The sequence below is a fragment of the Podarcis bocagei genome (assembly GCF_964188305.1).
Source record: "Podarcis bocagei genome assembly, chromosome: 15".
NCBI classification, from domain to species: Eukaryota; Metazoa; Chordata; class Lepidosauria; order Squamata; family Lacertidae; genus Podarcis; species Podarcis bocagei.
Window position 1 is genome coordinate 41,431,385 of NC_138141.1, and position 13,687 is coordinate 41,445,071.

The 13,687-nt window shown below is 47.6% G+C and overlaps 1 protein-coding gene across 1 annotated transcript in view; it reads left to right on the top strand.

Moving 5' to 3' along the window:
- Positions 1 to 1,230: 1,230 nt before the first annotated feature.
- Positions 1,231 to 13,687, top strand: part of TBX2 (T-box transcription factor 2) — a 39,584-nt gene continuing 27,127 nt past the window's right edge. Inside the window, exons 1-2 of the mRNA XM_081172052.1 lie at positions 1,231 to 2,874; positions 5,319 to 5,586. Of these exons, the coding sequence (XP_081028178.1) occupies positions 2,510 to 2,874; positions 5,319 to 5,586 (633 nt within the window). The 5' untranslated portion in view covers positions 1,231 to 2,509. The remainder of the gene's footprint in view (positions 2,875 to 5,318; positions 5,587 to 13,687) is intronic.

Genomic DNA, 13,687 nt, shown 5'->3' on the forward strand with positions numbered 1-13,687 from the left:
TGGAATAGGTTAGCATATTTGAGCTCCTTAATATGTTTATTGTAAGCTCATCGGGGCAGCGACCTGTTAGTCGCTTGTGCTATGCAGAAAAGCCACACCATGCTGTACTGGTTTCAGCAAATAATAAATACTAATTCGAATGTGGTGTTGTGCTGGGAAGCATCCACTATGTACACCCGCAGAAAGAACACACTGGCAGGCCTCCGAACAAGATAACAGAGTTCTCACGTTCAGAGGACTCGCCAGTCTTTAGGCACGTGACACCCACCCGCTTTTGCTGGCAGGCCTTTTGGGCACCAAGGCCCAATAAGCTTACAACGGGTCTACTCGGGAGTAGCTCCAAAGTCCAGAGGCCTGTGTGAAGGGATGAAATTTCTAAAAACTTCCCCTGAGAATAAAGTGGTGGGGGGGGGGTTAGAAAACACGTGTGGAAAGAGACACCTGCACTAGCGTTCAAAATATACACCGAGTGGGGGTGGGGTGCGCTCTGGGGAGAGGGACCCTTTCCAAGCACCTGTTCAAGGCCAAACACTCATCCCCACAACCCAAAAAAACCCGACTCCGAGCAAAGATGGCTCGTTGCCGGCGTCTCTTCTCCAGTCCTAGGAATGGTTCCTGCCGCTTCCTTTTCCACTAGGTGATAGATCCTCTCCGTGGGTGTATTCAAGGGCTTTCTGGAGAACCAGGGTAGTGCCCCCAGTCCGGATCCTGGTCCGCAGGCCTCCGCCCTCTCTCTGATCTCCATCCCTCGCCCGGCCTGCGCCCTGGTCGCTCGCGCGCTGGCGCATTCCGTGGGGCGCCTTCCCTCCTGGCTGCCTGGCCAGACTCACTCCGGGTGCCTCTGCCAACAGTTCCTGCGCTGGGGGAACGTGCCCCCTCGCTCTCCCCCTCCCTCCCCATCAGCTAGGAGCCGGGCCTGGCGAGGGGAGGGCTCCCGAGGCCTTGCCTCTGTCATTGGTTAATATTTTATTCTGTTGACATGTTTTCTTTCGGGTGATGCCTCCGACACCTTTCACCCCCCCTCCGATCCTCTCTTCTTCTCTTTCTCCTCCCTCTTCTCTCTTTCTCTCCACCCGCCCATCACAAACCCTTTTCTATTCCCTCCTTCTCTCCACCCCCCACCCCTTCCCAGCTCCCTCTCTCACCCCAGATCTTGGCCGGACCTGTCAAAACCACGCCTATGGACATCCACAATTGGTCTGAACCGCGTAAAATCCACAATCAAGGGGGGCTCGGCTCATTAAGGGTTGGCCCGAGAGGTGGAAACGCGCGGAGCGGAGCGAGGGGGGTGGGGAGGAAGGAAGGAAGAAGAGGGAGGGAGGGAGAGAGAGAGAGGAGGAAAGAGAGAGAGGAGGAGAGAGAAGAGGTGGAGGAATCCGAGCGAGGAAGGGCGCACGAGAGATCGTCCCAGCGCTTTCTGCTCCTTTATTTTTTAAAAGAGAGGGATCCAGAAGAGACGCAAGCCAGTCTGCCCTGGGGCTCGCTCTCCTTCGGAGCTATGAAGCGCCTGGCTCCCGGCTCGGATTCCGGCGTCGATCCAACTCCGGAGCCTCGCGATCCTTGAGCGACCGGAGAAGAGGGGGCGGGGGTTGGTTTCGCTTTGGGTCGGAAAGGCGAAGGAAGCTCCCCCGGCTGCTGCCCGCCCGCTCGCTCGCTCGCAAACGGCGAGGGGGGAAAGAGAGCGCGCGAGCGCCAGAGAAGAAAAAGGGGGGGCCAGCGGCAAGATCCCCCTCCCTTCCCCACCCCACGGCCGCCAGATCCAGCTTGGCTTTCTCTCCCTCTCTCGGGGAGGGGGGTCAGGAGTTCTTGTAGGACTGGGAGGGAGGGGGACGCGCTTCTCCGCAGACTCCCCCTCCCCAAACCTTTCCGATTGCAAGATCATCTTGAGCTGTTCTTTAACATTTTATTTTAAGGACTTGATTTTTTTTGAAGGCGTCAAGACTCGCCCTTGTCGGCTGCACTTTTTTGGGGGGTCCCCCCTCCAATTTGATCGGGGAGAAGGGGCTCTGTTTCGCCCTCCCTCCTGCCTGCAAGAGGAAAAAAAACATATAAGGACTTACCGGCCCCTCGGAGACGTCCAGAAGAACTCAAATCACCGGGACTGTTTTGATAGTGTGTTTGTATGTGAGTCTGTGTGCGCCTGTTTGTGTGGGCTTTCCCCCCCGCTCTGCTCGGGCTTCCCTCCCTTCTCCCCAATTTCTGGCCCCCTACACAGGAACCCGAAGGCAGTTTTGCCAGAGTTGAGGTGGGTTGAAACCCACCAGCCCGGGGGCGCTTCTGAGAACCGCGAACTGAAAACGGGTTGAAATTCACTAGCTCTCCTGCCTGAGCTCGCAGGGGGGAGGTGCGCTTGTGTGTGTGTTGTGTGTGTGTGTGTGTGTGTACGGGGTGGGGGGGATTGAAATTGACAAGCAAAGCAGGCGCCTCTTCTTCTCCCCCCCGCCATCAACTCCCAACCCCTCCCTTGCTGGAGGGATCGGGCTTTCCTCCCGGATTTGTGGATGTACTGATGCGAGATCCAGCCTTCCCGGGGACTGCGATGGCTTACCACCCTTTCCACGCGCCCAGGCCGTCCGACTTCCCTATGTCAGCTTTCCTGGCGGCCGCTCAGCCCTCCTTCTTCCCGGCTTTGGCTCTGCCTCCGGCCGCCCTGACGAAACCTTTGCAGGATCCTAGCCTGGCCGGAGCAGCCGAGGCCAGTTTGCACGTCTCGGCGCTGGGACACCACCACCAAGCCGCCCATCTGAGGTCGCTCAAAAGCCTGGAGCCCGAGGAGGAGGTTGAGGACGACCCCAAAGTGACCCTGGAAGCCAAAGATCTCTGGGATCAGTTTCACAAACTAGGGACCGAGATGGTGATCACCAAATCTGGAAGGTGAGCAGTTGCGGGCGCCAACCACGTTGCAATTGGGAATAGCAAAAGTAATAATTGATAATGATAATAATTCATATTTTTTAATGTTAGGATAATAATTCATGTTTTGCATGATAGCAGGATAATGATTCATGTTTTGCATGATAGCAGGATAATAATTCATGTTTTGCGTGATAGCATGATATGAGCATTATTAAGCACTGATTTTTGCTAGGTAGGGGGAAGAATCAACCTTCTGCGTTGTTTCTCACGGCACGCTCCCCCAACTATGACTTTAATTTAAATGTATCTGTCATCTCTCTTAAAACGCCTTCCTACCCCTAAAGCCCTTCCCAGCCAATGCCACATAAACTGGAAGTAAAGTTTTCCTGCAATCCTGGGGTTTTATTCCCAAGCCAACGCGTTCAAGGTTGGGTTAGTGTGTTTAAATGCTAAGCAGATATATCTGATTTTTGGTAAAGGGTTCTTGCTGTGTGTGCGCGCGCGTGCGTTTGTGTGGAAGTCGTCTTTTCCACGCTGAAACTAGGTCTCTTCCCCCCACCTCCCCAATTCATGGTTAATTATTTATTATATTATATATATTATATATATTATATTTGTTTACACGATTAAAAGAAAACTTGTTTCCGGGTTAAATGTTTCTGGCTGATAGCCTCGAAACACCCCAGAGTTGTGTGGTTTTAGCCAATATTGTTATTTTATTTTTAAAGTTCATATGTATGCATGTATTTTTTAAAAGCTGAATAATTACACTTTACTTTAAAATATCCTAGAGGAGCCTAGGAGTACAGATTGCAACCGCAGGGCACGTTTTACATAGGAGTAAGCCCCTATGTCAAACACGGTTGACTTGACTACAAAGGGTAAAACAGGCATTAGGATCAGGCCAAAGAGGCATAACTGATGCCAGAAATCCCCCCTTCAAAACTGAGGGTCTTCCTTAAGAGCAAAACACGCTGCTGAATGAAGGAGGGATGATTTTTGGAGGTTTTGAAATGGATTTGAAACGCTCCCTTCCACCCAGATTCCTGAAAATTTGGGTACTGCGGTTTGGATCTGCTAAATTTATTTCCATTTTCCGTTTCATGTTGCCTGCAGGGAAGCCCTCCGTCCTCACTGGGCCCCCTGCCCTCCCCACCCCAAATATAATGAGCGGACAAATTTCTCGAACTTCCAGGGAGGGGGTTTCCTGTTGTTTTATCTATTCTCTCCCCCCTACCTCCCTTTGCCAGCAATGCCTTCGGTCTGTTAAGAGAAGTTTGAGGTTTGCGTTTTGTCTCTTTTCAGGTTAGGTCAAGGGAAATTTGGAATGGTAAAACAAGGGGCGCCCGCTTGGGCTTCGACACGACCCCTCACCCCCATTCGACATGTAGGATTTGCACCACATTTTTTAAAGAGAGAGAGAGAGAGAGAGAGAGAGAGAGAGAGAAGATCTGCCGCGCAGGCGCACAACTAGGCCATTCGACTTCCCTGCCCCTGACAATCCGGATTTCAACTTCCTTTTGAACCTGGATTTTTAATCCGGAACAAGGAATCGTTTTCTTATTAATCTGCTCCTAAAATAAAAATAAAAAGTGTGTCCTATGCACGCTGCAAATCCCTTTCACCCTTACCTTGAAGTAAATCCCAGCGAAATGGATGGGATTTAGAATTTCAGAGTAAACCTGTTTGCTAGAATGGGGCTTTCGAATGCAGAGGGACAGACAGGTTTTTTTGAGGGGGGGAGCTTTCTTTCAAACCCTCGACATGCACACCTTTTTATAAAAGCAGAATTTGGATTGGTGAATTATTTTCTGGGGGGGTGTCTTTGTTTTCATAGAACCCTGGCCCTGAAAAGGTGGCCTAATTTCAAAGGATGTGCCCCGGGCCTGCATTTGAAATTGCAACCTCGTAAAGACTTTCCTTGCACAAAACCGGCTTTACTCTGGAGTAAACGCGTTTAGGGCCCCCCGCGTCTGAGAAAGAGTTTCAGTCCAGTTCGAGTGCATGTTTACTCGGAGACCATTCCCACGGTGCGCGACTGAACCTTTCCCCCTTGAACTGTGCTCTGGGATCGCAGACGCCAAAGACCGCAGTCTCTGCAGCCTCTTTGGAAAGCCTGCTGAACAGAGTGCCGTGGCACTTACTTCTGAGTAAACATGCGTGGAAATCGCCCGCCGAGGAAGCCCTGTACCCTTGCCTTCAAAACAAAGCCTTAGATTGTCACGCTTCTCTCTTTCGAAAAAGAAAGGGACGCAATTCAAAACAAAAACATAAGGCCATCTCTTGAAATAAAAACCAGCGTTTCACAGTGATCCATAATGTTTAATAACGGGCACGTGTGTTTTAAATAGATTGCAGTGTTTCCGAGTTGAATTCTTGTCTTTGCGAAGAGGTGGGTGGAATGATCGTTTCCCTTAAAACCTTGTTTTTTTCTTTTTTTAAATTTCCTGGTGTTTATTCAGGCGAATGTTCCCCCCTTTCAAAGTTCGCGTCAGCGGCTTGGACAAGAAAGCGAAGTACATTTTGTTAATGGATATCGTGGCGGCCGACGACTGTCGCTACAAGTTCCACAACTCGCGCTGGATGGTGGCCGGGAAAGCGGACCCGGAGATGCCCAAACGCATGTACATCCACCCGGACAGCCCCGCCACCGGGGAGCAGTGGATGGCCAAGCCGGTCGCCTTCCACAAACTCAAGCTCACCAACAACATCTCGGATAAGCACGGCTTCGTAAGTCCCTCCCGTGCCCCCTTTCCTTCTTTCTGTGGGGTAAAAAGCTGGGTGGGGTGGGGGCCAGGAGAGGAGCTGCTGTTTTTCTTTCATTTAATTTCCAAGGCTTTGAAACATCCGCCCGGCCTGCCACCTCCTCTGTGCCTCGGGGATGCCCGGCTCCTGTCACACAATTGACACGTGTCTCTATCTTCAGATAATCTCTCCGCTGGGAACTGGAGTTTTTTTTGTGGGGGGGGGGGGAGTGGAGAGAGAGAGAGAGAGAGATCAGGCAGGCATACCGTACCCTTTTTTTAAAAGAAAGAAAAGCTGCGAGCTGGAGCGCAGGATTTATTAAAGAGTTCAAGTCCTGGTTGAAATGGTGCAGTTGGGGGCTTTACTCCTGAGTAAACCATCGCAAAAACTGGCGCTATGGGGCTGCTGTTGATCAGCACAATTTATCTCCCGCAACAGGCAGATATTTTCCTTACTCTTTGAGATTGGGATTTTCTGGGGCGCCAGGCGCTGTACATCTGTGGCTCTTTAGATCCGCATTAAAGTGAGTAGTCCTCAATCCGAAACGCCTGAGCTCTTGTTTACAACTCCCTTTTGCAAACCTCCTCGTTAAAGCTCTCCTTTTGGAGTCTGTATTTAGTCAACTTCGTAGAACTATTCCGTATATAACACGTATAATAGTGTGTGTTCCATATATAATTCGTACAATATCTCGTGTGTGTGTGAATGGATGTGCACGTTCTTGGTCCCCGTCTTAAGAATTTGCAACCTCTAACCTGAAAGACCGTACATTTTTAAATAAATTTATCCGATATAAATCTGTAGGGTGCTTTCCCCCCACACCTGATGCTAATGAAGGGGGCTTTATTATTACCCAAAGCTAATAAATCATGCCTCCTTATCAGGAGTTTAAAATTCGTAACAACCTACACCCCTGCCAGAGGTTGTCGCCTTCTGGGGTCAGGGGTGGGGTGGGATAATGGGCGGAAAATCCTCGCTGGAGAGCGTATCCTACACGCTTGTACACGGTTGACTTGGAAGTAAATTCTCATCGATTGCAATGCGGATTTAAATGCGCATCATAGCCTTGCGGATTTACAGCCGCATCGCGTATGCTAAGAGATATGTTAACTTGGGAAGGAAATCCCATTGATTTCCCCGCTCGCCTTCCCATCGGGACCTCCAGTCAACGTTGCAATCCTATCCAGATTTGCCAGGGAAGTAAGCTTAACTGAGATCAACCGGGCTTAATTTAGAGTAAACACAAGTAACGTCGGGAGGGGAGATGGGCTTGCTTGCTTGCTAACAGTGCGGTGGCAGGTCGGTTTACTGGGAAGGAATTCTGGTGTGTTCAGTGGAGCTTACTCCCAGGTAAACCTGAAGAAAACAATGGCCTGCATAAGCAACATTTCTTCCAGGGTGAGCGGTTAGTTAGTGCCTTTAGTTCAGCGAAGGCTGAGGCAATAATTCATGGAGGTAAATCCCATTGAATTCAACGGGGTTTACTTTTGAGAAGGCACGCATAGGATTATGCTGTGAGCTACCATTAACATTTCTGATCATTTTTTTTCACCGCAGGGGCTGGTTTACTTGTTATTTATTAAAACCTATAAAGTCTTTTTTTTTTTTTTTGGCAAGACAGCTAAAGTGAATTAACAGGAAATATTTTTATCCTATAAAATAATCACCTTTATTTTTAAGGCAATTTAAACTCCGCTTCTTTTATTTGCCTTAAAATTGGCAGAAGGGGCTGGAAAAAACCCTTTTACTGTACTTAAAATGCTTGGGGGTGTGCGTGCGCCTGTGTGAATGGATTCCAGTAGATCTTTTCAAAACTGGAAAATAGGGTTTGATCCTGGATTACTAAAAAAATGTACGCCAGTAATTATTTTTTCCCCGTTGAGCAGAATATAGTACTTTTCATCACTTCTCCATAATTTTGCAAAAAGTGCAAAGGAGCTAATTGTAATTTATATATATCTGTATGTTTTGTGTGTGTTTGAGTGTCATATATAAAATTAAGATCCCTTAACTTTGGCGTGTGCGTGGAGGAAACACAAAAGAATAAATGCGGGGATTATTTCAATAAATCTTGAGGTCATTTGTTCGGTGATGAATGACCTTTCTTTAAAGTCAAATTAAAAGGTTACTTAGAAGGGATTTTTTTGTGGTGTGGGGGAGGCATGTTTAGTTTTTACAGGTGTGTTCTTAGATGAACAGGCTAGTTCGTTCTCTTTCAGGATCCGGAAAATAGGGGGATCAACAGGCTAGTTCGATTCCTTTCCCTATTGATTCGGAAGTAACTGCCCTGGTCTTCAATGGAGCCTTAGGGAAGGAATTGTGGGGGCTGCGCTGTTCTCCCCCAATCACCACCCCCAGGAAAACAAACGCTATAATCGATAATGTACACGATGCTGCGTATACGTGCGGTGTGGGATCAAAAAACAGTTCTGCTGCCTTAAAAAGAGAGAGAGAGACAGTTTCCTCCGCAGCCCCCCAGCCTTCAATGGGCCCTAGTCTCTCTCTGCGTTATACACACGCACTTTCCATGCCTTTCTAGGTTTGGAGAACTCAGCGCCTTCTTAAATATCCCTTGCTAAACACCAGGATGTCTTAAAAAGGCGAGCTTAACTTGCACTGATGTGGTTGTCCGCCCCCTATAATCTTGGCACAATTTTAGTACGCTGCCATGGTTCCTACAGGAACAATTCAGAGCCCACAGTCCGAATGAGCGTGGTGCTTTTATATATTTAATAATAGTTGTTGATAGATTTTGTGCCTTCTATTTATTTCGCAGTAGTCTTAGCTGTGGGTCACGCCATTTCCGCAGCAGAATTTGCGGATCTAGTGTGTGTGTTTCTCAATGATTTGCTGGCACACGCCTGTTAAATATTAAACGCAACCACCCCACCATCGCGTATTTAAAAAGCGCGCTGCAGTTTTGTGCAGCATCGCGACCCAGCATTGCGGAATCCAATAAGTTGCGCTCTTTGCATTGAACAAAGGGGGCGGGAGGCGCGCTTAGCAGGCACGAAAGGGAAAGTTGTTTTCTTTTAAGTAACAAATATAATGATTTGCAGAGGTGGTCAATTTCACCTTTGATAGTAGAAAAAAGACCTTGAGCCCAGCTCAGATAGAGAGAAGGCCCCGATCTAACCGAAGTGAAGCGTTTGTGTGTGTGTGTTTAAAGCCCAGGGGTTAACTTCACCAGCGAGAAAGTTTTAAGCCCATGTTTAAGACCTCTCTTTTTCCGTGCCCCTCCCCGCGAAATTAATGGGGTGTGCAAACCGAGCCTAGGTGGGATTACTCGGAAGGAAAGGCCGCTCGTTAAAATGGGCACGACTCCCAGGCAACTGCGCCTAGTAGGACTGCAGGTTTTAAGGTGCTTCTCCGGGCTGAATTGTGCCCAAATATTATTGGCACTTTGTGGGGGGTGGGAGAAGGACGCGGAGGGGTCTTTCTTAAAACGCCTTAAGTAAAAAAAGTCCATTAGTGGAAACTAAGAATGGGCAGAATTACCTTAAATAACTAAGCCAAGGATCTTTGTTTTAATGGGGGGGGACGGACACCCAGCTACTTTTTATGAGGAAGGGGGAGGTTAGAAATTATTTAATTTCAAGCATAACTCTGCTTTTAGCATTGAAACCTAAAGGTTCACGACGCCAGCTCTAAAATGTAAAGGAAAGACCACTTCCACTAGCATAATAATTCCTCTCTTAATAATAATGATGATGATGACGATTAAAAAATAAACGAACCGATGGATCCTGCATTCTGTTTTTGTTCGGACGCTAATCCAGTTTCCTCCTGTTGAATTCGATTTCAAGCTGATAATGTCAAGGATCGCAGCCCAGTCCTGGGAGGGGGGGGCGGTTAATTTAAAGTGACTTAGACCCAAATAAGGGAGCTGCGCACTCTCCAGCATCGTTACCTTGGGAAGCAACGCCGTGCATATTTACTCAGGAGTAAGACACAGTGAGACTTCCTAGGATTTTTTTTTAAAGGGTTTTTTTACTTATATCCGTTCCCAGCACGTTCACACACCTTGCTTCCAAACGCTTTGATTCTGGAGTGAATCCGATCCCACCGGCTTCGGTTGCGGCGGGATTTACTTCCAAGTAAGGTTTGCAAGCCCACAAGGAGGTGGGACATACACCCCCCGCTCCCAAATAACCACGGACATCAACTAGGATTTATGGCTAACGTGTTTAGGATGCTTAAAGGAGGGGGCAGATTTTCCCTTATTATAGCTTAGGATATAATACCATGTAAGCAGTTTATTTAGGGCGCAGTCCTGTGCACGCTTACCTGGGAGTAAACGCACTGAACGCACGGGGGCTGCTTGCCTAGGAGTCTCTGCACTGCTGAGATATAAAGACTCCTCGAATTTGATGCAGATACTATTTTTTCAGTATATAACAGCTCCAGTTTAACAGTCTCCCCAAAAGCAGTGGGTTTTAGAGGTGCCTAGCTCTGCTTAATGTAACTGTATGGATTATTAGGGTCCCCAGAATGGGTGGGTTTAAGGGGTGCCTAACTCTGTAAAGTCCTATAAGCCTTATGGATACAGCTGCTTGGATTCCGCATGATTCCCAACTCTCCCGGGTCACCAGTTTCTGGATCAGGCTGTATACTTGGCCTTCAGGTACCTCCTATTTGATCCCCGGATTTGTGCTGTTTGTAATTCAGACGCTCCACCAAATCCCCATCCCGTTTACTCAGAAGTAAACGAAACAAAAACGAAACAAAATGCCCCCAATTCACTCAGCAGGATTGACTCCCGAGTTGGGCTTGCGCTTTGCTGGGGTTGTAAGTGTTGTCTGGAGAACATTACAAGGCCCAGGTAAATCAGCCCCAACGCCAGAACTCCAGACTGGGAGTGGGAGCCAGAGAATTAAAAAAAAACCAAATCCCATTTGCAAGAGACGCCTCCGATGAGGAATGCTCAGATCAAGCGAATAATCGGCGTCCCCATTTTAAGTGCTGTATCAGTCAAAATATTGGTGTGTGGGTGTGTACGAGAATATCTTCGTGTAAGAAAGCTGCATGCCATTATCATTCCTCCAAGGAATAGACAGGTTCGTTTAAGGTTCGTTCCCCACAGCATTTAATCCGAATTACCACCCTTCTCCATCCCGCGCTGGAGAACTGGCCGTTTTAAGGCGGCGGTTATGTACAACCTGACTTTTTGGGGGGTGGGGTGGGGAATAAGCTACGATGAATTCATCAGGGCTTACTTTCGAGTAAGGATACCCATGGAAGTGGCATCCGTCCCCTCCGATCCTGAACACGTGTGCGTGTGATTAGGGGGTTCCAGACGCAACGTCGAAGACATCGGAAGTCTCCATTAATTTCAGGAGCAAACCGCAACTCTCTGCAGTTCCCTGCCGGCTGGGGAGTAAATCCCAGTGTGGGAGCTCCAATGGCGCTTACTTCCAAGGAACTGGGTCCAAGGCTACGCAGTTTGCAGGCTGCTATCCTAACGCCTGTTTCCTGGGAGCAAGCCCCAATGAATTCAATAGGACTTACTTCTGAGTAGTGGTAGTTAGAACCACCCTGAGCGGTCTCCCACTCTCTCTTGGGGTCTTCTCGAGTTTCAAAAGGGTTTCTGCTGGACTCCTGGGCACACTTACTTCCGAGGAAACATGCTCTAGGTGGGCTTGCGCCCTTTGCGTGGAGCGTGTCCCTCGAGTTAGGCTTGGCTGCTGCCTTCCTGACAAAGCGCTTTGGTCCCATGGGCGGCAATAATGTATCCTACTCCCTTGAGAGATAATTTGCTGTTGTTTGGATCGGGGCGTTGGGCATCTTCAGCCTGACACTCGAACAACGCGAGTCTTTCCTCCGAATTAAGTCCCGCGGGTGTAAATTAAATGTGCCTTGGGCCCTTGGATGATAGAGATCGTTTGGAAGTAGGTCCATCCTAATCAACGATGTTTACTTCCAAGTAAAAGCACGTCCCAGCAGAGGCAGAAGCTACGCTCATGACATCGGGGTCTTCCTTCTGAGTAATCCTATTGGAAAGCCTGACATATCCAAAAGGGGAGCGCATTCCCTTCTCGGATAAATGGGGCGTTTGAAACGTGCTTGGGAATTGGGATGAGTCTATAATCCTTCCAAGAATTCCTATTTCCCCTTGTCGTTAAATATTTTAATATATGGACGCCGAGGAAGGAGCAATTGATATAAAGCGACCTGGTCAATGTAATTTGGACGGTAATTAGTTGAGACTGGCTGAATTTCTCTTAATGGTTTTTCCATATATTTATATACAATATATATATATATATCGTCTATTAGTTTTGAAGTCCACCCAAATATTCGACCATGAGGCTCTTCACTATTTGGCAACCCATGTGGTTTATTCGGAAGCAAGCCCCAATGAGTAAAATGGAGCTTACTCCCAAGTAAGAGTGTTGAAAGTAGTATTTTTGTAGAAAAAGAAAAGAGAATAAAAAATCCACACCACACATCTAAAGGCACACCGCCAAAGAAACTTGGGAGCTGTAGTTTTTTAAGGGTGCTGGTAGCTGTGTGTGCTGTGAACTACAATTCCCAGTGTATCTGAAGAAGTGTGCATGCACACGAAAGCTCATACCAAGAACTAACTTAGTTGGTCTTTAAGGTGCTACTGGAAGGAATGTTTTTATTTTGACTATGGCAGACCAACACGGCTACCTATCTGTAACTACAATTCCCAGGATCTTCTGGGAATAGGGGTGTGCCTTATGGGGTGTAGACAGCAGGGGAGTGTAAATGTACCTGCTGAAAGCGTCAACGTATTTGCTTCTAAGCCCCCCCCCCCAATCCATGGGAGAAAAGGATCGCTAGAGTTCGATTTGTTCCCCTTCACATACACAACCGAGTCAAGAAACATGTCTTCTGGGTTTATTTCCCATTGACCGGAATTCAAGTTATTCCCCATCCCGAACGTTCCATTGCAAAGAACCCAGACTGGGCTTTGGACACAGGGTCTGATCCTGGGCACGTGTCCTGGGGAAGTCCATTACTCGGAAACCGAGGTACTTCCCGCCCCCCAGCTCAACGCGATGGTTTGTGATTTCCAAGTGAAGCGACTCATTTCAGCTGCAACCCAGTCACGAAATCTGCCCGGATAATTCCAGATGAATTTGTTTATGAAAATTATAGAATTTCCTGTCGGATTTCCAAACTTGTTCCGAGTTTAAATGAATTGAAAAGGGGAGGATATTTATGGCAGTACTTTTGGCAATTCGTTTGAGGTGTGTGTGGGGAGGGGGGTTAGTCACCTGTCACCGTTAAGTAGGTTCCTAACCAAAGGTTGTAGCCAACGTTAGTCATTCTCAGAGTAGACCCATTGGAATTAATGGACATTATAAGCTCCGGTAGCATTTAGTTGGATGCAGTCCCGTGCTTCTAGGTGTCCAAAGAGCAAAATAGGATCTACTCCTTTTGCTGAAAGAGTTACACCCTTACCTGGAAGTAAACTTCGTTTAAAACTAGAGAGGCAATCAGTTTACTCAGGAGTAAAGACAGCACCCTATACTCACTGCCATGGGAGTTAGGCCACCGAATACAATGGAGCTGAAGTTGTCAAACGGATGTAGGAATACTCTTAAGTTATTTTATTTTGTTTAGTTTCCTGGGACTTACTTCCGAGTAAATATGTATACCACCCAGATGCTGGGGGTGTCAGGAAAAATGGACGTGCTTGGCACTTGCTCTTTGAATACTTCCCCCCTTCAGACACGATCCAGAGATAACAAAACATTTCTATGTCCCACCATTGAGTTTCATGGAGTCAGTATGACGTTTGTGCTTAAAATTCTCTCATTGAATTAAATGGGGTCTGAAATGGTTTCCTTCATTAGTTTACCTGCCCTTTATTATTATTATCTTATTATTGTTACCATTATTCGTGCAGAAAGAAAAACAGCTTTCTGTTTTTATTTTCCCCCTTTGTTTTATTTGTGGGACTGCTGGGCATTTCTGTGTGTGGACAAAAGGCAAACCCAACTGACTCCCTTTGAATGTCCTGCTAAAATAACCTATATTTCCTTCCAATAATATTATCTATTTGTCAAGTGACTGAATTGGCCTTTTAGTGGGGGAAACAAATTTGCCTTACAAT